Source organism: Sphaerulina musiva (assembly GCF_000320565.1).
Source record: "Sphaerulina musiva SO2202 unplaced genomic scaffold SEPMUscaffold_11, whole genome shotgun sequence".
In the NCBI taxonomy this organism is placed as follows: Eukaryota; Fungi; Ascomycota; class Dothideomycetes; order Mycosphaerellales; family Mycosphaerellaceae; genus Sphaerulina; species Sphaerulina musiva.
Genome location: NW_016017393.1, coordinates 1,386,290 through 1,412,141, shown reverse-complemented (window position 1 = coordinate 1,412,141; position 25,852 = coordinate 1,386,290). Strand labels below are relative to the sequence as shown.

At 50.1% G+C, this 25,852-nt stretch overlaps 9 protein-coding genes across 9 annotated transcripts; 4 read left to right on the top strand and 5 right to left on the bottom strand.

Annotated features, from left to right (window-relative positions):
• Window positions 1–42: 42 nt before the first annotated feature.
• On the top strand, window positions 43–2,251 carry SEPMUDRAFT_136425 (uncharacterized protein; the record flags this gene model as incomplete). The annotated part of the gene is made up of 1 exon (XM_016902777.1): window positions 43–2,251. One exon carries the CDS (start codon window positions 43–45, stop codon window positions 1,729–1,731), a length of 1,689 nt encoding a protein of 562 aa, XP_016757246.1. The 3' UTR covers window positions 1,732–2,251.
• An 800-nt stretch (window positions 2,252–3,051) lies between these two features.
• Window positions 3,052–5,442, top strand: SEPMUDRAFT_151945 (uncharacterized protein). The gene is made up of 4 exons (XM_016907142.1): window positions 3,052–3,114; window positions 3,189–3,513; window positions 3,587–3,961; window positions 4,109–5,442. Exons 2-4 carry the CDS (start codon window positions 3,228–3,230, stop codon window positions 5,404–5,406), a joined length of 1,959 nt encoding a protein of 652 aa, XP_016757245.1. The 5' UTR covers window positions 3,052–3,114; window positions 3,189–3,227; the 3' UTR covers window positions 5,407–5,442.
• Window positions 5,443–5,513: 71 nt separating this feature from the next.
• SEPMUDRAFT_136423 (uncharacterized protein) lies at window positions 5,514–6,190 on the bottom strand (the record flags this gene model as incomplete). Its single annotated transcript, XM_016902776.1, has 2 exons — window positions 5,514–6,048; window positions 6,127–6,190. The coding sequence occupies 2 exons, from the start codon at window positions 6,188–6,190 to the stop codon at window positions 5,642–5,644; spliced, it is 471 nt and encodes a 156-aa protein (XP_016757244.1). The 3' UTR covers window positions 5,514–5,641.
• Window positions 6,191–6,626: 436 nt separating this feature from the next.
• SEPMUDRAFT_27963 (galactose oxidase) lies at window positions 6,627–7,544 on the bottom strand (the record flags this gene model as incomplete). The annotated part of the gene is made up of 1 exon (XM_016908436.2): window positions 6,627–7,544. A coding segment is annotated over one exon (918 nt), but the record flags the coding sequence as incomplete, so codon positions are not given.
• A 1,035-nt stretch (window positions 7,545–8,579) lies between these two features.
• Window positions 8,580–9,788, bottom strand: SEPMUDRAFT_73635 (aromatic compound dioxygenase; the record flags this gene model as incomplete). The annotated part of the gene is made up of 3 exons (XM_016910035.1): window positions 9,486–9,788; window positions 9,128–9,393; window positions 8,580–9,009 (listed from the first exon to the last, which is right to left on the bottom strand). Exons 1-3 carry the CDS (start codon window positions 9,714–9,716, stop codon window positions 8,580–8,582), a joined length of 927 nt encoding a protein of 308 aa, XP_016757242.1. The 5' UTR covers window positions 9,717–9,788.
• A 94-nt stretch (window positions 9,789–9,882) lies between these two features.
• On the bottom strand, window positions 9,883–11,927 carry SEPMUDRAFT_151944 (YagE family protein). The gene is made up of 3 exons (XM_016907141.1): window positions 11,272–11,927; window positions 10,013–11,134; window positions 9,883–9,946 (listed from the first exon to the last, which is right to left on the bottom strand). The coding sequence occupies exons 1-2, from the start codon at window positions 11,885–11,887 to the stop codon at window positions 10,419–10,421; spliced, it is 1,332 nt and encodes a 443-aa protein (XP_016757241.1). The 5' UTR covers window positions 11,888–11,927; the 3' UTR covers window positions 9,883–9,946; window positions 10,013–10,418.
• Window positions 11,928–12,109: 182 nt separating this feature from the next.
• On the top strand, window positions 12,110–16,225 carry SEPMUDRAFT_166706 (uncharacterized protein; the record flags this gene model as incomplete). Its single annotated transcript, XM_016908250.1, has 2 exons — window positions 12,110–15,832; window positions 16,127–16,225. Exons 1-2 carry the CDS (start codon window positions 12,152–12,154, stop codon window positions 16,223–16,225), a joined length of 3,780 nt encoding a protein of 1,259 aa, XP_016757240.1. The 5' UTR covers window positions 12,110–12,151.
• Window positions 16,226–16,931: 706 nt separating this feature from the next.
• On the bottom strand, window positions 16,932–18,829 carry SEPMUDRAFT_136419 (T-complex protein 1 subunit zeta). Its single transcript, XM_016902775.1, has 2 exons — window positions 17,416–18,829; window positions 16,932–17,365 (listed from the first exon to the last, which is right to left on the bottom strand). The coding sequence occupies exons 1-2, from the start codon at window positions 18,809–18,811 to the stop codon at window positions 17,133–17,135; spliced, it is 1,629 nt and encodes a 542-aa protein (XP_016757239.1). The 5' UTR covers window positions 18,812–18,829; the 3' UTR covers window positions 16,932–17,132.
• A 219-nt stretch (window positions 18,830–19,048) lies between these two features.
• On the top strand, window positions 19,049–20,605 carry SEPMUDRAFT_151941 (tyrosine decarboxylase). The gene has a single exon (XM_016907140.1). It carries the CDS (start codon window positions 19,133–19,135, stop codon window positions 20,567–20,569), a length of 1,437 nt encoding a protein of 478 aa, XP_016757238.1. The 5' UTR covers window positions 19,049–19,132; the 3' UTR covers window positions 20,570–20,605.
• The last annotated feature ends 5,247 nt before the right edge of the window (window positions 20,606–25,852 follow it).

Genomic DNA, 25,852 nt, shown 5'->3' with positions numbered 1-25,852 from the left:
AATTCAACCCTCGACCAAACAACTCTCAATACCATATTCAAGATGAAGGCCTCGACAGCTGCGGCCATCTTGGCCTTCTGCGCCAACACCGCCCTGAGCGCTCCAGTTCAGGCACGCGATGCTCAGCCAGAGCCTGCCTTATACCTCGACCTTCCTGACCTGCAAACATCTGTCGAGCTCGAGAAGCGAGATGCCGACCCAGAGGCATTCTTGACCTTCAAGAACACTATTGGAAAGCTTGGCAAGATTTTCGACCGCGATGCCGAAGCTGAAGCCGACCCAGAGGCACGATTTGCGCACAGGGGCGGACGACTCCGAACCTCGTGGGGCACCCGCGACCTCGCCGCCGTTGAGGCCCGCGACGCCGAAGCCGAAGCCGACCCAGAGGCACGGTTCGCGCACAGGGGCGGACGACTCCGAACCTCGTGGGGCACCCGCGACCTCGCCGCCGTTGAGGCCCGCGACGCCGAAGCCGACCCCGAGGCATTCACCACCTTTAGAAACACTATTTCGAGGCTCGGAAAGGTGTTTGACCGCGATCTTGCGACTATTGAGGCCCGCGATGCTGAGGCGGACCCAGAGGCGTTCACCACTTTCAGAAACACCATTTCGAGGCTTGGAAAAGTGTTCGACCGCGATGTAGCCATCCAGGCCCGTGAGGCCGACCCAGAGGCATTCCTCACCTTTAAGAACACCATTGGCAAGCTCGGAAAGATCTTCGACCGCGACCTTTCTGCTATCGAGGCCCGTGACCCAGAGGCATTCACCACCTTCAGAAACACTATCTCGAGGCTCGGAAAGGTGTTTGACCGCGACCTTGCGGCTGTAGAGGCCCGCGACGCTGACCCAGAGGCATTCACCACCTTCAGAAACACTATCTCGAGGCTTGGAAAGGTGTTTGACCGCGATGTAGCCATCGAGGCCCGCGACGCCGACCCAGAGGCATTCCTTACCTTCAAGAACACTATTGGCAAGCTTGGAAAGATCTTCGACCGCGACCTCTCTGCCATCGAGGCCCGTGACCCCGAGGCATTCACCACCTTTAGAAACACTATTTCGAGGCTCGGAAAGGTGTTTGACCGCGACCTTACGGCTATTGAGGCCCGCGACGCCGACCCAGAGGCATTCACCACCTTCAGAAACACTATCTCCAGGCTTGGAAAGGTGTTTGATCGCGATCTTACGGATGTTGAGGCCCGCAACGCCGATCCAGAGGCATTCCTCACCTTCAAGAACACCATTGGCAAGCTTGGAAAGATCTTCGACCGCGATGTCGCTGACATCGAGGCCCGTGACCCAGAGGCCAGCGTCGCAGGAGCCATTTCGAGGCTCTCAAATGCGTTGGGGAGCTCGCGTCCTGTGCTGGAGCCTGGAGTACACGTCACCCGCGATGCCAGCCCAGAGCCGTTCAACAGCTACAGACAGCGCATTGCGACGCTCTCCAAGGCGTTGGAGCGCGATCTTTCTGGGTTGGAGGCCCGTGACGCTAGCCCAGAAGATGACATCGAGTTCGTCCTCTACGACGACAGCATCGAGGCTCCTGAGAAGCGCGATGCCGCCCCAGAGCCACTCGACATGCGCTGGTTTGGTAGATTTATCGGTAAGGTCTTCGCGGTGAACACCAAGCGCGAGGCTGAGGTGCCTGCACCAGAGCTGCTTCCTAAGAATGCAAAGCTCGGGTTCATCATGGGCGGCAAGCTGTACGGCATTGAGGAGGAGGTCGAGGCATGAGCTTGGCTCAGTGACTGGCCGCCCGAGGGACTTGGTCGGGTAAAATTTGGTCCGTTTTTCCTTGGATGACTCTTGTTTTGGGTTGCGGAACTATCATCTCACTCGTTCCTGGTTGTTTGGGATTTGATTTTATGGCAGGTAGCATAGCATGGAAGCATAGCATGGAGGCGCAGCATGGGAGCATAGCATGGGAGCATCAATCGGTGGCATGGCGCTGATAGAAAAACCTATTCGTTTTTCCTTTTGATTTCCATGTGCCACCTTGTGCCAGTATTACCAGTATTCGCTATTCGCTAGAGGATCGTAAGTAGTCCTTAGGTCGAGATATGTTCCATGACCGATCAAGCTCCAAGTGCAACATTCAGCACCAACGCACTGGAATTTGGCTGGGATGTAGGCCAGTCCACTGAAGCTCTCCTGACGACATAGATGTGTGCATTACCCAGAAGAATCAATAATCCTCTCTTTTGAGGCTACTGTCCATTGACCTTGGCCATCTCACATCATTCGGCGGACACGGATCTCTCGTGCGCGCATCTACACCTCTTGATAAAACGACGTCTGTCCCATCCTGGAAAGCGCTCTCCGTAGGAAGCACCGGGATGAGCACTCACTTCGGCGAGGTCCCTTTCTTGATGAACATCCGAGTAGAACAGTGTTGGTCCGCTCAATGGCTGTCTTTGCACCCGATCCCGCTCTTCACTTCACTGACGCCGCGGGCGGGTATGGTGACATGTCCGCCGTTGCTTTATGCTGCTCATCTTCTTCCTCGTCGTCATCATCAACTTCTTCTTCTTCTTCTTCCTCTTCCTCTTCCTCTTCTTCTGATCGGCATCATGTTTCCGCGTCGTCCTCAACGCTCAGATCTCGTTGTTCACTGTCATCTCCTTCAGGTCGCCATTGTCATGCTCGAGATCATGATCAACATGGCGATCTCCTCTGCAAACAGCTTCGTGATGTCGTGGTGGATGTGGCCGAGCATGTCGGTTGGCAGCAGGACCGTGTACACGAGCTGTGTGTTATTCCCGTCCCGCCGACGGGAGTGAGGTCCCGCCTCTCATGAAAATGACCATCAAATCTCCATCAAAGTTTGACGGCACTCGCCAACTTCCAAGTTTCTACCCCTTACCCATTACCTTATCAACTTTGAATAAGGGACTGACCTACGTTACTGTAGGCTAATGCAACATTCATGGTCTCGTGGTTGCGAAGGCTTCTCTTATTGGCCGTAGTGACTGTGTCACCAGTCCCACCTGCTTATCTGTGGTACATGTAATATACCTTACGCTGCTACGATGCTTCCTTGCAACACTCCATCCTGATTCTACTCCCTCACTCAGCTCCTTTTTCTCAAAGGTTGACGAGGGTTCAATCAATGTCCATGCAAGTAGCCTTCAATATCCTCACCTCAATAATCAAACGAAAAGATCTCCCGGTCTAACGAAGGGCCCTAATAGAGCTCGAAAACAAGGGTCATAATCATACCGGCGTGCACAATGCTGGGCAAACTCGCCACTGCAGCAGTGTCGTTGCTTGTCCTCTTGGCGGAAGGTTGCGAAGATCATGACTGGACCTCACCTCTCCTGGGCGGCTATGTCAATCACGCCTTGATGAGCAGACATGATCGAACGAGAACGATCGAAAAGCGAATCCAGCCTGGCGCTCTGCCGACGCTGCCTCAGCAGATCAAAGACATTCATTGGGGCCAGGTCAACTTCTTGTCGACGACGGACACGCATGGCTGGCTCGCTGGACACTTGCTTGACGAGAACTACAGTGCCGGTAAAGCAGCGAACAGACATTTCCCCATGCTGTGTGGATGATACTCGCTGACATGGACACATTCCCGTTCCAGACTATGGCGATTTCGCAGATTTTGTCAAGAAGATGAAGGTGAAAGCGGACGTTCTCGGCGTCGATCTGCTCTTGATTGACAGCGGTGACTTGCACGATGGGACAGGTTTTGGGGATGCAACGACACCCAACGGCAAATTCACCCTCCCCATCTTCAAGCAACTCCCCTATGACCTGCTCTCAATAGGAAATCACGAGTTGTACACCACTCAAATTGCCAACGACACGTACCGAAATTTCGCACCAAACTGGGGTGGAAGATATGTTACGAGTAACGTGGACATCTACGATGACGGCGTGCGGAAACCGTTCTCGAATCGTTATGCTTACTGGCAGACGAAGTTTGGAGTTCGAATCATGTCATTTGCTTTTATCTGTGAGTCGAACACAGCTCGAATGCATCCTCCACCCCCGATGCCTCGCCAAGATCATCCTCTACTGAGAGTTCAGAGCTCAGAGACAGACATTAGGTACTAGGCATTTCCATAATCGCTTGCTGACCCTCCCACCTGCTCAACCGTAGTCAATTTCACTGGCAACTCCAACGCCACCATCGTCACGCCCGTCGGCACTGCCGTGCAACAGGCCTGGTTCAAAGAGCAAGCGAGCCGGACGGACATTGATATGTTCGTGATCAGTGGCCACATCACGCTTCGCAAGTCCACAGAGTGGGATCTAATCTACTCTGCAATTCGTCAGTACCATCCCACGACACCAATCCAGATATTTGCAGGTCATCGCCACATCCGAGATGCCGTTGCTTGGGACGCCACGGCCTTTGGCACTGCTGCTGGACGATATTGTGAGACTGTGGGGTGGTCCACCATCGATGGGCTCCCTTCGAACGTCACAAGAGCAAAGTCTCCTCAAGGAAGTGGAACAATCAAGGTCACCAAAGCTTCACCCATTCCGCAGCTGAACTTCACGCAATCCACATCATCCAACCTGACATATACTCGTCAATACTTGGACTTCAACAGACCTACCTTCGAGAAGCACGTCGCCTCTCTCAAGCAAGGCTTCAACACCTCATACGGCCAAGGCATCTCCCGTCAAATCACCTTGAACTTCAGCACACTTCCGCAGCTGACAAACTTGCTTGGGTGTGCCCCGGACTCATACTACCAAACTCGCTTCCCACCCGAATCCCCCAACAATCTCTACACCTGGCTCACAACCACCGTCTTCCCCGCCGTCGTATACGCCCCCGACCGCAACAACACTCCTCGCATCATCCTGACCAACACCGGCGGTTTCCGCTACGACATTCTCCAAGGACCTTTCACTCTCGACAACGCCTACCAAGCCAATCCCTACCAAAACGTTTGGCAATACATGACCGCCCCTTGGGGCGTCGCCAAAAACATTCTCGCTAATATGCAAATGGACAAAGTCTACAAACGCGAAGCAGAAGCAAACAACGACGACCAAAACATCTACGACCCTTCCACCGGCCTCTGGGAAACCCCGGGCTATTACACTTCGGACGACTTTGGCGAAGATGGCGATAATACTTTACATTTTGATCAAGAAACATATCCCGCGGGCCACTACGTCGCGGCGAATGTTTCCACGGAAGAAATTACGAGTGATGATGTGTTGGTGGATGTCTATGTTACGAGCTTTTTTGCGGATGCGGCGGGCAAGTATTTAAGTGGGAATTTGACAGACTGGAGAAATGTGACGATGAGGAATGATAGTAGTATAGGGACAGGGAGTAGTATGGCAGGAGGGGGAGGAGGGGGAGAAGAGGAGGTGGTTTTTACGAGTTTTGATACAGTGCCGACTTTTGCGAGGTTGTTTTGGGAGAGGGATTGTTGAGATGGAGATGGAGGTGTGGATGTGAAGGGTGTATAGGGAGGGAGGTGGATATGCATCGCATCTTGAAAGGTGCATCATATTGTCACATTCTTTCGAGCTTTGTGTACCTACGCATTTACCTATGTATGGTACTAATACACGTACAAGTCCACATTCACACCAAATCAGACCATCCTCCCCTCTTCCCCTCTTCCTCCTCCTCCCATCTCCTAACTTACAACAACAACAACAACAACTAACAACTAACAACTTTCCTCCTCTCCTCCAAACTAAAAACTTTCGTCCCTTGCTTCAACGCCGCAATCAACAACGGCACACTTTTCGCAGCGTGGAAATCTCCTGCTGAACGTAATTTGTCGAGATCATTGGCAAATTCACGTGTGGCTTGGCGGAGGTAGAATTCTTCGAATGAAATTTTTTCTTCTTCTGCTTCTTTGTTTGGGTTTGGGAGTTGTTGTTGTTGAGGTTTTGCGGGGGCGAAGAGGGTGGAAGGTTGCTGCTCTTCTTCTTGTTCTTGTTGTTCTTGTTCTTGTTCTTCGTGTTGTGGTGATGGATGTGTCGCTGGTTTTGTTTTGGGAGGACTTGTTAAGCTTTCGTCGGTGTCTGAAGATGATGAAGAAGAAGAAGAAGAGGCTGAAGAGACTGGTGTTACGGAAGAATTAGTATAGACTGGTCGTTGAGGGAGGGAGCGGTAGATTCATGGAAAAAAAGACGGATTACCATCTTCAGTGCGCGACTTGCGCTTGTTGCGTCGTTTCTTCTTTTCGACTTTTTGAGGAGGCATCATTGGACATGTGTCGGGGGCAATCGATGGGAGGAGAGTAGACTGGTTGAAGACGGAGGTGTGGTTTGCTGGTTACTATTGTCTTGGCGCCGAGATTTCACTTCTGGTGCCCTTTTGCTTCTTCGACTTTCGTATTTTCACTTCATCTTCTGGTCCCAACGTCACGACATTCAAGACCAGAGGCCACTGGTGGGATAACACAGGTATACTACAAAAATCCACAATCCCGGCTTCTCTCATCACGGTTTCAAGAACTACGACCTCATACACCTACTGTATCCTAGAAGATGGCAAAACAAGACCATATTCGTTGGTACGAGCGAGAATCGTGTTACAAACACTCAAGAATATTCGCACTCCATTCAAAGTCGCTGATACGATCACATCAATGATATTCTCCCACTCCTCAGAAGCTAGAGTATCCCACAAACGAAACCTACGGTGTAAACGCATCAAAATAATCCGTCGGAGCAGTTCCCGCCTTCACTCCTCCACCAGGCACAAAAATCGTATCTCCCACCGCCGTCACTCCCCAACCATGTCTCGGAACCGGCATCTCTGCCAAACTCGTCCACGCATTCGCCGCCGTATCAAACACCTCCACCTGTCCAAACACTCCACTCTCATTCTGCTGATTCCCTTCCCCTCCCAAACAATAAATCAACTCCTTCACACCCGCACAAGCTAAACCTCCTCTCGCCGTAGGCATACTCGCCATCTCCTTCCACCCATCCCCTACATTCTCCACATCGAGCACAAACACCGTATTCTGAATCTTCAACTGCCCATCCGTCCTCCCACCCAACACATAAAACTTCGACCCAATCACCACCCCCGCCACATGTTGCCTCGGCTGTGGCAGCGCCGGCAACATCTCCCAGGAATCCGATGCGGTATCATATACCGTCACCGTATCCACGACATCCTGCGCAGAATTCAAATACGTCATTCCGCCCGCCAGATATATTTTTGTGCCATATACACCCACCGCGCACGCACCTCGCGCGGTCCCGGGTGGTGAAGCAGCGAGTGGAGTCCACGACGAATCTTCTTCGGTGGGGGAATATACCATATTGAGATCTTGTGCGTCCCAGGAAGAATCTCTCGGAGCGAGACCGCTGAGAATGTAAATTTTGTCTGCGACGACAGCGGCATTGAGATGATTGAGGGGTTGCAAGAAAGGTGTTGCAGTCGAGTGCCAGGTTTGATCTGCGAGATTGAAAAATTCAATCGTCGAGACGGTTTCGCCTCCGGGGATGGTGCCGCCTAGGACCCAGATGGCTTCGTTGGTGGATACTACGGAATGTTCTTGTCGGGGGCCTAGGCTGAGAGAGGGGAAGGTGGACCAGGAGTTTGGGGATTCGGAGTCTTCTTGTTGCGTTGGTGCTGCTTGAGAGGGGTGGGAGTAGTGTTGGATGAGGAGAAGAAGCAGGCCGGCCGCCCTAGCGAGGCGGGACATTTTCAACCACTAGGGAGGAGGAATGTACTGCCTGTATAAACGCGAGAGAGAGAGTGTGTGTGTGAGAGTAAAAGAGAACAACGCCGTTGGCATACAAATCATAATCCACAATCCATCCTGTTCGATGCAAGCTTCATGTGTACATCCTGCATGTCACACTACAAGTATAGGTATGACAAGACAGCAAATCATAAGAAACAATCATCATCATCATCATCATAATAATAATCATCATCCTACCACTTTACCTGCAGAGCAATTTTGAAGCATCCATCCATCCATTATCCCAAATTCCAGCTTATCCATGCTGACTGACCATGTCCGTGACCGGGTTCATACTTACTTACCCAAGCTTTGATGACTTTTGAGCAAGGCTTCAACAAATAGCAAGGCAAGGCTAGGATGAGTACCTACAGTATGAGCTGGAGGTTTGCGGATCTCACGGGTTACCTTTCTCATATATGTACACCTTAATATATCTGTGTCACTGTGTGTACAGGTCGGTCGGATGAATATATGGATGTGAATGCCGTGAAGTTGCTGAACAATGTACTGAACTGGCTGTATTTGATCAGTGGATGGGAAAATGGGGTTAGAATTTGGTTGGATTGCTGCACGGTCGCAGTCCGTGAAGGTTGGAATTGGGATACTACCTCCTTATTACAAGTAACATGTAGTTTGTACTCCGGATTCTGCTGCGCTCCGAGTTGGTTAATTGAAAGCTGTCGAATCATGATCGATTACTAGAAACAGATGTCTTGTCTTCTCTTGATCGGGTCTTTGGGATGGGGAGTGTAGGGTTCATCAACAAGAAAATCGCAGGCCATAATGATAATCATCTCACGAAGACCTTCTTTCATCTTCATCATATCATCCATCTCACCTATCCATCTCTACCTACCTACCCGCTCACCACTACCACCACCACTATCACCCCCTCCTCAATCCCACCCCAGCCCCTCCATTCCCCGCCCTCCCATTTCCCTCATACTGCATCGGATGCACCACACTCGGATCCACGCCAACAGTAATCCACGCCAAAATCCCATCTTGCACACCGCCCTGACCCAGCAGGACATATTTCACATACGGATCCGTCACCTCGGCCTCCTGCGTCAAAACAGGATCATCCTGATTCAACGTCAAAGGTTGCGTATTGTCATGATATGGCGCTTGAGATTCTACGCTGTTGATGAGGTCTTGATCGAAGAAAATGCGCCCGTTGTGTGTGGCTTGGAGGACGTGGATTCCGTCGTCGGTGGGGGCGATGACGGGGTCGTTGCTGCTGTGGGTGAGGATGTGGATGTGTGGGGCGACGCCGTAGTAGTGGCCTGGGAAGATGGTGTTGAAGGTTACTACGCTGTGGATTTGGGGGTTCGGGGGTTAGTCCAATATCTTTTACTTTTCTGCGATCGTGAAAAGGGGGAGAATCGGGACCGATGGGGAATGTTTTTGTGTTAAGAAGAGCATATACGTACCCGTTGCTGTCAGTTTGCTGAATTCCTCTCCCAAAGGTAGCGTCGAGATTGGATGCGTCATCTGCATTGCCATTCCCTTGAGCCTGTACGCCTGAGTATACTCCGGTGGCGTTGCAGTGGTAGACTTCGAGATAGACGTCGGGAATAGGTTGGCAATTGCGTGTATCAATGATTTGTATCTCCAACTTCATGGGCACGCCTGCCTGATTCTCCGCTATATCCGATCGTATTTGTTCGCCGGCGATGAAATGTCCCAAGCCGTCAACCTACAACAAGACAATAGGTTGGAAGTAAGTAAGTGTCGGCGGGTATGCGGGTTTCTTCTTCGGCAGAGAAGACGGAAGATGTTCCCACTCACCTCCGGTGTCAGCACGCAACCTCCGCTCTTATCCTCAAATAACAAATTCTCATTATCGATAGCATCCTCCGGAGGAAACGCGAAATGGGAAAAGGTATAATCTTCCAGATCACGTCTTCTCTTTTCTTCCTGTATACTTCTTGCAATTTCTCTCCTCCTCGCAATCCCCGCGTCTGCAAACCCTCTCCGTTGTAGCTCGGCAGCGCAAGACTCGACGCTTCGGGGTTTCATCCTCAGCCATTGTTGGCGTTCGAAGACTTCCTCGGCGAGGCTGTGCGAGCCTTCTGAGTGGGCGAGGGCGGCATGATGAATGTTGCTGCTGCTGGCGAGCAGAAGCCCGAGGGACAACAGGAGGGAGGGTAGCGACGCCAGTTTGAATGATGATTATGGGGGAGTCGTGGGAAGTTGTATGCGGTCTTGTGATTGTTCGCCAATATGGTAGTTAGGGCAATGATGTAGTCCTTGTAGTCAAGCCCAGTCAGTCGTGCAACAGTCAGTGGTAGTAATACAGTCAGGACCCTTCGTACAATTCGCGGATGCTGACCATCTGCAGCAGATTAATTTGGCACACCCATGCGAAGCTTTTCATGGTTCATCGTGGTCCGCATTGGAATTACAGCCATGGCTTGTCGCGACTAGGATGCGGTAGTTGTAGGAATATGCCACTATGCGAGGGGAGCGGCTCTCTTCCTACGCCAAGCAGACATTCACATCTGCTTCTTGTCCTTCAACAGTTGTGGAGTTTGGCAAGGGCCAGCATAATGTCATGTCATGTCTGCCTCCCACCACTCTCAGTCGTATCTTCTTGCGGGGAGTAGATGCTACATCAAGCTGACGAACGGTGCCAAAAGCATGTCAACATTTGAGTGGGGTATCATGAGTTCCACACTTACAAACACTTCCTCTATCGCCGTCCTGATGACTCTGCTCTCATCAAGAACCTTTGTTCAATTCTCTTTCCAAATACTGTTCGAGCAATTCCATCACTTTCCGATCCTCTTTCTTCTCCCTCAACTCCTCGCTGTCCCACCACAAATGCACCACGCCGAACCCGACCTCAATGACAATGAGCCATATGATGGTCCATTCCAGCATAGAAGTGTGTTTCTCGCTGAGCCTTTCTCGAAGGACTGCGGCGATTTCACTGGCGTAATCCATCTTCTCGTTGAGGACTTTGATGCGCACGCCCACGTCGAGTGCCTTGCCCACCATATCGTAGTACCCTTCGAGACCGAGTTCATGAGGCGAGTCCCAGAACAGATCGGGCAAGCTGTCGGTAAGCTCGGAGTAGAGATTGAGTTGTGCTCTAATGAGCAAAAGCTCCCCAGTCTTTTGGAGAATCTCAGACTGTGTATATTTGAGTGGTTTCCCCGAACTCAGAGTGAGAGGAATGGACATAGTTTTTGCAAAGTAGTTGGACAGGGCATTTTCCAGAACTGCCAACTTGGTGGAGCGTGCCAGAGCTGAAGAGAAAGCAATCTTGGCTAGGATGGTGTCCACTTCGGATGCTCTCTCGCCACCTGCGCTCGACTGCTCTATCTTGGTACCGAGCACGATGGTGTCTCCGATAATCTGGCTCGACTCTCTCTGTGCATCTTCCACATAATCCAGGTCCTCAATTTCCATCTTCTCCAGATGGTTGGTCTCTCCTGCGATAAGTTAGGCTGCCAATCTTACCGCTTCTCTCACAGACATATGTAGAGATTCATGTCCATTTGTTCGAGTCTAGAGTAGAAAGCAGACTAGCTGCAATATGGAAAAAAGAAAATAACGTCAAAGTGCTTACCAGCAGCAGATGGCAAGATGCGTTCAATGATATTACGTGCAAGCTTGTCGGGCACGTTCCAGGCAACTACACAACCTGAAGGGAAGACAAAGACATCGCCTAGCCCTGGTGGTTTGTCCTCACCTGTAGTCTCATGCGTTGCAATATCATCAGGCGTCTGTACGTGAAGGACTTGGGGAAAGAGGTTTGTGCCAAAAGGATCTGGCTTGTAGCCTCCGCGTTCAAGTTCCCATCGGGCCCTGCTGAGATTGTACTTCTCTGCCGCACAATAAGCAGTCACTCCTTTCGTGTCTGCTTCGGGATCGACATGGCGCATCTTCCCACTGCCACGGATGAGGCCATTGCGTTGACTCTGCGCGGCCACTGCTACCTTGCGGAGCGAGTTGTTGGTTGCTCTTTTACTGGCAGCCTTGCGCGGCTGCTTGTGTTCGCTATTGCTGTTACTGGCAACATTCTGCTCTTGTCGGGGGATACGCTGCGATGAGAAGAAGCACGCCGCTGTTGTGCGAGGACGATGCGGTGGTGGCAGACACCGGTGGCGGACAGGCGAAGGGCGCGTCGGCGAGAGAGTGATGAGGGATCGCTGGATGGCCACGGGGCGGAACGCTATGGACATGTCCTTGGAAGCAATGGATGTCGGAGAAAGAAAAGGGAAAAGGATGGTGAGGTGAGGGAGGATGTCAATTACATGTATGGTCACCGCGTCCAGTTCACAACTTTGAAGCTCGGTGCTTCAGCTTGACATCACCCGACTGCGACACCACTCTGAGTGTATCGACTCAACTACATTACCAACAACGTCACAACGACTTCCTTGAGCACGCATACTCCCATCCCCACATATGCGGCGGTGACAACTCGCCTCAATGGGTGATGCAGCATGTCTGCGCAGCCCCCACTGTCCGAGGCACAGGACCCCAACGGACGGCAGCGGTCTGCTTCCAACAACAACGCTGGCGCTGTCCGCAATGCAGTCGACGGTGAAGAGGAAGATGTGGGGGCGGAGGAGGAGGTCGACGACGACGATGACGAGCCCAAGCTAAAGTACGCGAAGCTGACGGGGACTCTGGCCAACGTGTATCGGAATGGCGACCTCACGACTGCGTTTGGCGTCTGGGGAGACAAAATGGTCGTTGGAACGGCGAATGGAAGCGTACACGTGCTAGCTGTACCTACGCTGCAAAGTTTAAGGACGTACAAGGCGCACTCGGCCAGTGTCACCAGTGTCGCTGTCTCGCCAGTGCCTCCTCCGCCTGTCCTCGTACAGTCGAAGGACGGCTCAGCTTCTCTGTTCCAGGCGCCTATACCTGCGGAGAAGAAGCTGGCTGGCCCTTCACGATCAGGGACATATACAGCCTCTCCACGAGCAGCGCAGCGCGCTCAACAGTCGCCTGTGCCAAATACCCCGAATAACCAGATTTATATAGCCACTTCATCGCAGGATGGCCATGTCTGCATACAGTCTCTCATCGATCCCCAGGACGTCCAGCTCCGGAACTTTGCTCGACCACTCAATGCTGTAGCGCTCTCCCCCGAATACAAGAATGATCGAACATATCTCTCTGGTGGGCTAGCTGGAAAGTTGGTATTGACAGTAGGCGGCAAGTCGGGCGTCAGCATAGATGCAAACACGAACAGTGCCGCCGCAGCAGCATCGGGATGGCTCGGCTCGATTGGTCTAGGAGCTAATACTGGAACCGACACGAGCCTACACTCTGGCGAGGGAGCGATCAGCACCATCAAATGGAGTTTGAGTGGAAAGTGGGTGGTCTGGGTGAACGAAGAGGGCATCAAGATCATGCGAAGCCATCTCAAGCTGGGCAGCGAGAACCAGGAAGACGCATGGAAACGAATCGCCCACGCAGCAAGGCCCAATCGCAGATCATGGGAGGATATGGCTGGCGTGTGGAAAGGAAGATGCGAGTGGATTGACGACAATGGTCTGGAAAGTGATGACCTAGCCACGGGGCGAGGAGACGAAGAGAAAGCGAAAGGTGTCAATGGGACAACTGCGCTGAGTAAAGACAAGAAAATCGAAAGACTGGTCGTCGGCTGGGGAGACACCGCTTGGATACTGCACGTACAATGCGGAAGCTCTGTGCCTTCTTCCCCGAACGCGAAGAGGCAGGTCGGAAGTGCGGACATAATACACAAGATGCAGTTTAGGGATTGTATCATCTCTGGCATCAGCCTGTACACGCCTTCTCTACTGGCGATTCTGGCGTACCGAACGAGAGACGACGACGACAAGCCGATCATGCAAGCTCCACTCACCCACGACAGGTCTGACACGCCTACCAAGTCCGGTCGTCAGCATCGTCACACCAGTCTTGCACCACACCTCCGCCTGGTCAATGTGACAGACGGGGAAGAAGTAGAGCTCGATGAGTTGGCTGTAGCTCGTTACGAATCTCTTTCTGCGCAGGACTACCACCTTGGAACACTGTACATGCCACCTCCACTTCCTGAGAAAGCGACGCGGGAAGAGCGAGGCAAGCTGGGAGAACTATGGAATGCCACGCGCGATGTTGCAGCTACCAGTGGAGGTTATGCCACGCGGATCTTCTCATCGAGCGCCAGTGTCTTCAGTGGAGGGAGTGGTGATCGGGATGCAAACGGGAGAGCCATGTCGTTCGCCTCTACTGGCCGCCAAGGCTCTGGCATGGACGTCACTTCCACCCCCGCTCTCACACGAAATGTCGATGCTCACCCGTACTCTCTCGAGCCCGGTCTGAAGCTGTTCATCCATAGCCCCTTTGATTGTGTGCTGGCTGTCAAGCGAGAGCTGTCCGACCATCTTGAATGGCTGCTTGAGCATCAACGGTACGGCGATGCCTGGCAATTGATTGACGAGAATCCCGAGGCTGTCGACACCTCCACAACAGATTCGCAGTCATTCAGCTCCACGCCCAGCACTCCGAACAAGACGGGTACGAACCAAAGTTTAGCAGACTTTTTCGGATCCGACTCGAGCTCACAGGCAACTGGGGTGACACATGCACTGCGTGCTCACAACTCGGCACCGCAAAGAGAAAAGCGGCGCATTGGCGATCTTTGGCTGCAGCAACTAGTGGCAGCAGATGAATGGGAGCGTGCGGGCGAAGTCGCGGGCAAGGTTCTAGGTACCAGCAGTCGGTGGGAGCACTGGGTGTGGACATTCGCCCAGGCCAACAGGTTCGATGAGATTACGCCTTACATTCCATCCACGACGCTGAAGCCTTCTCTGCCCAGCTTGGTATATGAAGTATGCCTTGCGAACTACATCGTCAAGGATGTGCCTCGTCTGACCGATCTGCTCGACAAGTGGGACCCGGAGCTCTTCGACGTACGAAGTGTCATTAGTGCCATTGAGGACCGTCTTGACAGTGGTGAGGTAACACAAGACACGAAACAAGATGGCGAGAAAGGACGGGACTGGCGAGTCTTGATGGATGCACTGGCCCGGCTCTATATCGCAGATAATCGCGCCGTCGATGCATTACGATGCTATATTGCGCTGCAAGATGCAGAAAAGGCGTTCAGTCTAATGAGAGAAGAAAAGCTTCTCGATTCTGTTGCTGATGATATACCTGGACTGTTGATGCTGCGTGTCAGTAGAGAACAGATACGATCTGCGCCACTGACAGAGCTCGAGGAAGCCAGCACAGAAGCAGTCCAATTACTGGTCGAGGAAGCCTACCGCGGAACGATTCCCACCACGCAGGTCGTGGCGCAGCTGCAACAGAAAGGCGACCACTTTCAGCCCTTCCTCTTCTTCTATTTCCGCGCTCTCTGGAATGGCATCTCTTCGCCGGCCAACTCCAGCACCACTCCACGCCGAAAGTTCGATCGCCGAATAGACGAGGGCCACATGCTCGTCAATGACCACGCCGACCTCGCCATTCGACTTTTCGCAGAGTACGATCGTGAGCTTCTTCTCATCTTCCTCAAGTCCTCCGAAGTCTACAGCTTCGACAAAGCGGCCGAAATATGTGAACGAAGGCACTACATTCCCGAACTAGTGCATATCCTCAGCCAAACTGGTCAAACCGGCAAAGCTCTACAATTAATCATTGGCGAATTGGGTGATGTCGCACAAGCTATTGCGTTTGCAAAAGAACATCCAGATCTCTGGAACGACCTGTTGGACTTTAGTATGGGCAAACCTTCCTTCATTCGTGGACTTCTAGAAGAGGTTGGTGCAGCAGCAGCTTTCGATCCTATCGATGTCGTCCGACGCATCCCCGAGGGCTTAGAGATTCCCGGATTGAAAAGTGGCATTCAGCGTCTCGTGCGAGAATTTGAAATTCAGCTCTCCATATCTGAAGGCGTGGCGAGAGTGCTTCGAGGTGAAGTCAGTATGGGCATGGATACCCTTCGCGCAGGGAGGAAAAAGGCCGTGAGATTCGAGGTCAAGCATGAGAGTGCTAAGGAAGTCAATCTTGCCGTCGTGGATCCTCCGACACAAGTTGGTCCTGATGAAGAGCTGCTGCCAGTACCAAAGAATCGCCTCACGAATACGAAGAAGAGTGAAGTGGCTCAACGGCCCACGAGACCGGGACATTGCGTTGGATGTGATGATGTATTTCATGAAGATGGTATGTTTTGTTGTCGTTGTCCCACTACTTCGCTCCCCGTTCCTCATCATTTCGGGTACCAGTACTAACTTCTGATTTCGGGTGAACTACCTACACTCACTCACTCCTATATGAGAGGCATGTCAGATAGGTAGTCGAAATGAACCCACAAGCGACCAGATGCGAACTGGCAAGCAATGTGCCTTGCTCGCGCCACCACTACAAATCTCCTCGCACTCATCCGTCTTCCTTTCCCTCGTATGTATGCATGAATAATACCTCATCATTATTGTTGGTAGAGAATTGCAGCTCTATATGAACGAGTGAACGCCTATCTATCGACTGAGTACGAAGTCGTTGGCAGTATATCGAGGTACTGTAGACAGGCAAGTAAGTAATAAGGGGTTAGTGCGAGAGTAGAAGTCATTCTCTTTCTTATCTCCGGGAGGTAGTACCACTACTGTTTACGACTGTTTATATACGACTGAAAAGAAAACAAAAAGTTAGAAGGTCCTCTTAATTATTCATATATGTATATACACGTCGGCTCCGCTGTGTTTTGTTCAATCTATAAATTAATAGTATTACATCGCTATTACTTGCTACTTACCTACCAGGTACATGTACATACTACTTACTCCTACACAAAATCCATCGCTTAGATACTTATCCTCCTCCTCCTCCACAATGCACACGTCGCGTACATATGTCATCTGGGTATCTTGAATACACACTATTGGCTACAAGTACCTACGTTTCTGCAATGATATGACTTCCTTCCCTCCTTCCGTCTTTCCCCCTCTTCTTCGCAGTATGATGGACTGATGGACATACATACATTTCATGCCCCCTCAGCGAGCCCGCATCTCTGACATCCACCCTTGACCACATTACCAATGACATGAGCATGAGCCACTTTCGCTCCGACGCTTCTGCCTCCACCTCCACCTTCATCGTCATCTGCAGCAGCTCGATGCATTTGCGCCAGTAAATCTTCCGCTTCAGGTGAGTCGTGTGTATCCGGGTTTGCGTCTAGGAGACAGGACAGGTGATAGACGTGGCCACAGGCGAAGCCAATGAGGGTTTCTTTTTCTAGAATTTTGGGAGTACGATCGTGTCTGCACATGAGCCGCGTTCTGTGCCAAGCATATAGAACGAGCGAGCCTTCCTGCGGCACTGGCAGTTCTAGGCCATCACACAGAGGTTGCCTACAATTCTTTCTAGTGCTTGAACACAATGTTCTGGCAGATCGTGACTCTTCTTCGTCGTCTGGCTCTTCTCTCGTCAACTTCATGCTGCTTTCGCTCATTCCTCTTCGCCACCGCCTCCTGGTGGCCCTGACTTGCCCATTTGCCGCGCCTTGAGCATTTCGTCGCAGAGCAGAAGATTCGACGCGATGCCAGTCGAGCTGGCAATGCTGTTTCGTAGTACTCGGAAGCTATCGAAGACACCTTGTTGTTCTGGGTCCATGGGCTCGCCAAGTGTCAGGTCAAGGCCAGCGACGTGGCCGTCTGCGTGTTCGTCTTGAAGTGTAGCGACTATGTACATGTTAGCAATGCCAAATCAGTGAGGGGGAGTGAAGACATACTGCAATCCTGAATGTCGTGCCCGCTGTTTGCTGCCAGGGTTTTGGGAATGACGAGAAGAGCATCTGCGAAAGCCGCAACGCCCCACTTCGCCTTGCCCTTGACTTGCTTGCCGAACTCATCTGATGTGAGTCTCCGCGCGGCAGCAACTTGAAATGCACCACCTCCGGGCACGACACTACCATCCACGATCATGTTGTACACTGATCGCAGGCCGTCTCTTACTGCATCCTTGATCTGCGTGATGGTGTGTGCGTTTGGTCCCTTGATCAGGATTGTGACAGACTTGGCCTCCTTGACCTCCTCAATGAATGTGTACTTCTCCTCGCCCAGCTGGTGCTCATAGACGTGGCCTGCCCAGCCCAGTACGTCCGGTGTCAGGTCGTCCACGCTGTTCTGCGCCGTACCGCCACAGATCAACTGCAGTCTCTCCATGTTTCTTCTCTTCGCTCTTCGCAACGCAAAGATGCCATTCTTGACCAACACATCCAAAGAGAGCGGGTCAATACCCTTCTGGTTGATGATCACGAAGCCCTTCTTCGGATCTGTCCCGCACACCTCTTTCTTGAGATCCACAATCTTTCTCAACTTGTCGTCCACGAACCTTCGCTCACTCTCGACCAGCTTTTCTCTCTGCTCAGCGCTGTTGTAGTAGAATCCACTGTTGATCTCGCTCTTTTCGTATTCCAAGCTGACGTTCAGCGTCAAGATGTATGCGTTTCGGACGTCCTTAGGCATGTCAGGATGTCTCGCGCCGTGATCGAGTGCCAGTCCCCGGATGAGTTGTGTGTCCGCAGCAGTACGGTGCTGCATAGTCATGATTTCAATCATGTGCAAATCGGGCTTCGCAGGTGCCTGGTAGATGGCCAGCACGGCATCGACAATGTCCGGCGTGAGCTGTTCCGCTAGAGTCTTATTGATCTTGGTGCTCAAACTCGTCCGGGCAACATTCAGCAGCAATTCTCGGTCCACCTCTTTGGGCAGCTTGAATTCGTCTAGGAACCTCAGCGTCTCGTTCTTGGCCACATCATACCCATCCGTGATGACTCGGGGGTGCAATCCCTCGGCAATGTATCGATCCGCCTGCTTCAACAGCTCGCCGACCATCAGGACCACGCTCGTTGTCCCGTCTCCGCAGATTTCATCTTGCGCGGTGGCAGCTCGTGCAATCATGACGGCGGTGGGGTTTTGAATCTGCATCTCCTTCAACAGCACGCTACCGTCCTTGGTAAGTTTGATCTGCCCGGAGCCATCGACCAGCATTTTGAGGGTGCCAGTAGGGCCCAGGTTGCTAGCGAGCACATCTTGGAGTCCTTCACCAGCGGAAATGTTGACGCGCAACGCTTCTCCGCGACGGCGCGACTCTGCTTTGGGATTCAGTAGCTGAGCTGCCGACATGGCGGCGGTGTAGGTGGTAGTGGCGGCGGTGGTGGTGGTTGTATTGGCAACGAGCGCTATGAACGGGTGTTTGTCGTGCTGTGTGCTGCAACTTTTTGAAGGACGCGAAACGCAGCTTCCCTCGGATTCGGACCAATCGACCAGGGTCGCTCCCGTCCTTCTGCCTTCACCACTCCTCCCCTCCTTTCTATACCAGTGGACCCAGTCACTGCTAGAGGGCGCTCGACTACTATCAAAGCCTCGGTAGGTCTCCGTCGATCTGTTTTCTTTCTTTTCTCTTCACTTCACTTCACTTCACTTCACCTCACTCACTCTCCTACAATGTCCACCACATCAGTCCTGCCCGACGAAGCCACCATCCAGGCATCAAGATCATCACTCATTCGAGCAGTTCCCGCCCACGGACTGGGAACAGCACAAGCCATCAAGCATCTACAGCAAGTCGTCGAGCCTGCTCTGAATCAAAGCTCACAGTCTGCCAACTACTATGGCTTTGTCACGGGAGGCGCCACGCGGGCTGCTGCTCTTGCGGATGAACTGGTGACTCGCTTCGATCAGAATGTACAGCTCCATCTTCCTAGGGATACCATTGCTACAGATGTGGAAGAAGCTGCTCTTTGTCAGCTCCTCGACCTCGTCAACCTCCCAGAAGACCAGTGGAAACATCGAACGTTCACCACTGGAGCGACAGCGAGCAACGTGCTGGGCCTGGCGTGTGGGCGAGAGTGGGTCATCTCCCAAGCTGCCAAACGCAACGACACCTCCGCCAACATCTCTGAAGCTGGCATTTCCGAAGCTCTCAAGAAAGCCAATATCGATAGCATTCAAATCCTAACTACCCTCCCACACTCGTGCTTGGGCAAAGCAGCCTCCATAGTCGGCCTGGGCCGAAACTCCATCAAATCTCTGGGCCTGTACCAAACGCCTTGGAACTTCGCTCTCGATGCGCTGGAAGAAGCCCTGTCCATTCCACGCACAGCATCAATCATCGTCATCTCCGCTGGAGAAGTCAACACGGGTTTCTTCGCCACCACAGCAGGCGACCTCGTCAAGATCCGTGAACTGGCCGACAAATATGGCGCATGGATACACATCGACGCAGCGTTCGGCCTGCAAGCTCGAATCCTACCCACCGATAGAAACGAATATGCAGTCCTGCACCAAGGTGTCGAACATTTCGAGTTGGCAGATAGCATCTCCGGCGACGCACATAAACTTCTCAACGTACCTTACGACTGCGGAATCTTCCTCTCTCGCCATCTCGATATTGGCAAAGCAGTATTTCAAAATGCCGGGGCAGCATATCTCAGCACTTCAGACTCAGACATCCCCTCTCCAGCAACCTTGGGAATCGAAAACTCGCGTCGCTTTAGGGCCCTACCCGTCTATAGCACCTTACTCGCACATGGAAAAGATGGCTATCTCTCGATTCTCGAGAAACAGATTGGCCTAGCCCGAGCTATTGCGACTTTCATCCAATCCGAACCTGCTTTGGAGCTCTTACCTCGATTCCCACCGAGTTTTCGAAGAGTGAAAGAACAATGGCTAAACCGGATATACATTGTGGTACTATTTCGCGCGAGTAATGACGAGGTGAATGCGACGCTGGTAGAGAAGATCAACGCGACGAGAAGAATCTATGTGAGCGGGACGGTGTGGGATGGTAGACCCGCTGCGAAGTTTGCCGTGAGTAATTGGCAGGTCGATGTAGAGAAGGATATGAGGTTGATCAAAGAGATCTTGTGGCAGGTTCTGTGAAATCTGATTACCTAATGCTTTCTTTTACGAGTGGACGTCAATGCATGATGTCGCGCATCCTTTTCCTGTAATTTATATCAGAATTTCCAAGTGAGTTGTGGTTGTGTCACAAATCATATCCCATAACCCATCTATCTATCCTGCCAGCTTCGATTCATACGCAACAGCAGTCAGCAGTTATGATGTAATATATGGAGCAACTCAACAGATTTCTCGTCCACGCAGATGACTCCGTACATCTCCTAATTGGTAAGAGAGAGTCAAACTTGCCCAGGCGATATCGCAGGTATGAAATAAGCGTTACCTAGCGGAAGACAGAAAGAAAGAAAAAAAAAGACTCGTAGGAGGTTACCTTACCGGAGTTAGGTAGCAGGCGTTGTACGTAGTAAGACGCTGTAGCCGAAAGTTTATATAAACGTACGCGAAATTGCGCTTTTATATATAGTTCAAGCTTGCTTAATATTTAAATCTATACAAGATAAGTATACGTATAGTAGTACGGTAATCTTAAACTTGACGTATAAGTATAGTAAAGACATATTCGTACAACTACGTTGAATTATATAGTTCTTATTTTTATATAAAAACAAAATTTACGGTATTAAAATACGGTTAGAAGGAAATTACGTAAAGGTAGTTAGGAGCAATAGAACTATAGGCCCTAGGCTAGGTACTACTGTTTCTATACCCGTCCGAAGTAATATATATATATCTAGTAGGCACTTACTACGGTATATCAGATAGTAACACTAGATAAGGAAAAGACCTCTTTTATTCAAGTCGGCTATCTACTAGATAAGGTAAGGTATAGGTATAAGGCAAGCTTATAGGTCAAGTTGACTCGTCGTCCTTATACTTCTAACCGGGTACCTTAGGTATTAAAGTATACCCCGGAGCACCTTAACTCTCGCTATCAAATACCTCTAGGCTCTCTATCCCGGATATATTAGGAGTTGCTTAAGTAAGGTAGATAGGCCTAATAGCCTCTGTCCTTACTTATAAAGTAGTAGTAGTTACAAACGACTACGTAGTATTGCTATCTCTATCTATAAATACACCGCCTTCTACAAACTCGTTCTCTTCGTTATCGTACTTAGTATTATCGCCGAGCGTAGTCTTATCGCGAATTAGCGCTATATAGTTAGTAATAACGAAGTTGCGAAGGTCGGTACTAGTAGCGAAGCGAGTATAGGCTATAGCGAGCCGGAGTCGGGAAAGAGATAATATAGTCGTTAGTACCGTCGGTACCGTATCTACTAGGGTATTGCTAGCTAGGGTCCTTATTTAATTGATCCTCGTCGTCGATTTCCTCGTTCTCGCTATAAACCTACTAACCCTATATATTGAAGAATCCTAGCCGGGAGTCCTACTTATCGAATTCTATACCGTACTTATCTTATCCGTAGTATAGATCGCCGGTATCGCCGTAACGGAGCGTAGTATAGCGGTCGTTAAGGTCGTTATACTAAGACTTACGCTAGGCGTCCGAACGGCGCTAGTCAGAACGGCGCTAGTTAGAACGACGCTAGTTAGAAGGACGGTTGCCGGAGCGGCGCTTGTTGCTAGTATACTAATTATTACTAGAGTCCTAATATAGCTTATCGTCGTCGTTATCGTCGTCGTCGATAGCGTTAGTATTATTACTAGTACGGACATTAGATAGTACTAGAGGAGTATCCTTCTTTAGTAGTAGCGCTATAGAAATGTAGCTCTACTAGGTAGCTGCAAAATCGCGCTTCTTACTCTCCTTCTTAGTACGGAACGTTAAAGTAAGTTGCTAGAAGTCGTAAAGGTCTATATCGTCGTAGGCCGGAAGAAGAGCAATCTTATTAAAGAAATCAAGAACCTTAATCTAGTTATCTGCTTTCTTATTCTAAGGTTTTAGGTACTACTAGCGAATTCGTACGGTAAGATTAACGTAGATAGTCTTTAAATACTACTTGCCTAGAGGAGTGCTACCCTTAACATTAAGGTAGTTCTTTATAAAGTAGAAGTAGTAAAAGAAGTTCGGGCTATTGAACGTTTTACCTATTTTGTTTACGAATAATTAGTCCGTAATTTCGAGTAATATATTGTCCTACTAAGAGAGCGTAACAATAAGCGACTTAAAGCCCTTATATATATTGAACTTATATATCTAATAGTTCTCGAGCATCTTAGCCCGGGCCTACTTCTAATCTTTACCGTTAAGCTCGATTCGGTCGCTAAAGACGAATACTAGGACGTTAGGTAGGTTCAGGTTAGTATAGACAAGCATAGTATTCTAGCGGACAATACGGTCGAGCTTAGTATTAAATGTAGCCTTCTCTTCTATAGTAAGGAGGAGGAAGTCAGAATCGCCGGTTATTATAGATACTCCCTTTATCTTATACTTGTAGTCGACTGTCTTGCCTTCCTTTATTATCTAGCGCAGACGTTAACGGGCATCCTTACTAATAACAAAGTTATTAGGAGAGACAACGCCTTGACTTATAACGCTTAGAAGACTAGTAGTAGAGTTAGACTATTAGATAGTAGTAGTAGGGACTATAATGTTACGGCTACTACGCGCTAGCGTAAATGTACCTTATACTACGGACTAAGTAGTCTAGGGCAGGCGGCTACGGCTAGCCGGCCCTTAGGAGGCTTAGGTAGCGCTAGATAGAAGACGATACTAACTCGCGCCAGTTTGCTAGGAGCCGGCTATATTGCGCTACGTCTAAGGCGTAGAGGTTAGGCGAAGGGCAGGGTCGAGGAAGCTTAGGCTAGCTTCGTCTTCTACTACTAATTGTTCTAGCATTGCTTAGTTCGGCTACTAGAGCGGCTAGATCGGTTGCTATACAAAGTTGAATATATATTGTGCCTATACCTGTCTACTACGAGTACCTAGAGTTCCGAACCCGCTACTACGCCCGCTTAGGGTTCCGAAGCTACTACGACTACTACGGATACTATTACCGCGCGTATTAGTATAGTCCTATAGAGAAGTACGACTACTACGAGTACCGAGACCGCCGCAAGGTGCCTAGCTTAAGCCTGTCTCTTTATGCTAACCTCTACCTCTTACGCCGCCGCCTCTACTAGCTAAGGGAGCCTTGCGACCGCTAGTCGGCTTTCCTCTTAGACCTATCCTAATTGTTCGTAGGTAAGACCTAAGGTATATATTAGTAGAGGAAGAAGGAAAGGAGGTATATTAGAAGAAGTGTTTTAAGCGGTGCCTCCGGCTATAGTAGTATTATAATTGTATCGCGGCTAGATCCGTTGTATAGTAGGGTTTTTGTCTTCGGCCTCTACTTCGGCGTATTTGCTATAAACAAATATACTACGTCGACTACCTCCTAGGCTAGTAAAGCTAATAGCGAGGATACGCTTTTTATATATTACTAGTCCGTAAAGATAGTAGCTCGACTAGTACGGTCCGCGTATAACTTTACGCGTATTGCTTAACAATCTATATTGAATAGCTACAAGTAATCCGCGATCTGCTACGTTATAGAGTTGCGTATAGTGTCTATTGTTCGCGTCGGTAGAGTAAAGTCTAGTAAAGTAAAGAAGCTAGTCGCGAGCATTACGCGTAACGCGCTTACTGAAATGTATGCCTTCCGCCGGCACTTTACCCCTACCTTACCGTACCTTATTAATTATTACTAACCTCTACCTATCTTCGTCGTATCTATCTCGTAGCTATTACGCTAAGCGTACCTTGAACGCTTCGACAGAATAGCTCTATATCCTACGATTAGTATCCTAGTAGTACGCCTAAGTCGCAACCGGGTAAAGCAAGTAGACAGATCAGGCCCGTTAATACTAGGCCCGTCTAATTAGCTAGTAGACAACGTATCCGACAACTATACGTTATTAGGAGGACTTAGGTTTAGCTCTAAGGCGTACGCTAGCGAGGGCGCCGATAACTTCGGTAGGCTATATATATCGATCGAATAGGATAAAGATAAGATTAAGTATAAGCCTACCTATATCCTATTACTCTATACACTTCTTAAAGAGCGCAAAGATAATAAAGACGATAAAGTACTAGACCTCGAAGAAATCTAGTACGTAGGCTAGTATAACGAAGCGCCTGTCGACGTTAACCCCGAGCTCGCCGCTATCCCTACGTAGTTCTTTAGCGAGCTAACTTAGCTAGATCTACTAGATAAACCGGTACGAGTACGAGAGACCGACGAATACGATCCCGTATCGAAAGCCCTACTATATCGCCGCTCGAACGATCCGAATCTACCTCGCTTTACGACTGTACTTAGCCTCTAGTATAAAGAGGCAGCGATATTACGGACGTAGTATAAGAGCCTGCTTAAGATACTTAATATACCTAGTCTAAAGGACGAGATTGCTAATCTCCCTTCTTATATTTCTACTCTAAAGAAGTAGGCAAAGTCGAGGTTACCCCTCCTTAAGTTACGGACTAGAATAATTCCCCTCTAAGCCGAACAACAGTCGATATAGAAGAAGGAGGAGGACTTAATATTCTTCGACCTAGTAGATCTCTTTATAACTATTATAGCATTAGACATCTATAGAGCTATATATATAGGCCTTAGGGAATTCTATAACGCCTATAAGCAGGACGAGTACTAGAAAGTATACGTATAGCGATTATTAATCTATACAACGTCTAGTCAGTTCTTGTATTATAGAGATACCGGCAAACCGATATTTCTAGCCGACTTTATATCCTTTCGCTATATATCGCCTTCTTGCTAGAGAGGGTATATACTAGAGATCCCCCTAGTATCGTATCCTTATCTTAGTCGGGTACTAGTATTAAGCGGCTAGGCGTGTTTCTTTTACGTAGGGCGTCGGGGTAGAGCCGAGAGCCGGACGGCCCGGAAGGGCCGTACTACTCCCGGCGGGTAGCTATATAGGGTAGTTTTCTTCTTTTTAGGACGGAGGAGAGGACGGACATAATCAGGACGTAGATGTACGGATACCTACTCTACTATAATTGATGTCGTTACCCTATAGTACGCTTTGTCTTCTAATATTACTATTCCCGCTACCTACGGGCATCTCCGTATCCTTCCGGACCTCTACCTATCTTACCCCTTTTACCGTAGAGCTACGCCGCGACCTACCGTAAGCCGGGCCTATCCGATCGTCTACTCGAGGACGGTAGTAGAAGAGAGGGCTTTACGGTAATAAATAGAGCCGAAGGTAGGGCTATTATATATAAAATACAAGAGTAGGAATAGTTGTAGATTAGAGGAGGAGGGCAAAAAGGGATAGGTATAGGATAGGAGATAGGGAACGCGTTTGACTCTAAAAAGGAGACTATTACAACGCGGT

Bases quoted from the DNA above. Each gene is read 5' to 3' on its own strand.
- SEPMUDRAFT_151941 (XM_016907140.1), top strand. From the start codon at position 19,133: ATGTCCACCACATCAGTCCTGCCCGACGAAGCCACCATCCAGGCATCA.
- SEPMUDRAFT_151945 (XM_016907142.1), top strand. From the start codon at position 3,228: ATGCTGGGCAAACTCGCCACTGCAGCAGTGTCGTTGCTTGTCCTCTTG. The intron at 3,514-3,586 runs GTAAAGCAGCGA...TTCCCGTTCCAG, and splicing joins TGACGAGAACTACAGTGCCG to ACTATGGCGATTTCGCAGAT. The intron at 3,962-4,108 runs GTGAGTCGAACA...GCTCAACCGTAG, and splicing joins CATGTCATTTGCTTTTATCT to TCAATTTCACTGGCAACTCC.
- SEPMUDRAFT_136419 (XM_016902775.1), bottom strand. From the start codon at position 18,811: ATGTCGGCAGCTCAGCTACTGAATCCCAAAGCAGAGTCGCGCCGTCGC. The intron at 17,366-17,415 runs GTATGTCTTCAC...ACATGTACATAG, and splicing joins GCACGACATTCAGGATTGCA to TCGCTACACTTCAAGACGAA.
- SEPMUDRAFT_151944 (XM_016907141.1), bottom strand. From the start codon at position 11,887: ATGTCCATAGCGTTCCGCCCCGTGGCCATCCAGCGATCCCTCATCACT. The intron at 11,135-11,271 runs GTAAGCACTTTG...AACTTATCGCAG, and splicing joins CATCTTGCCATCTGCTGCTG to GAGAGACCAACCATCTGGAG.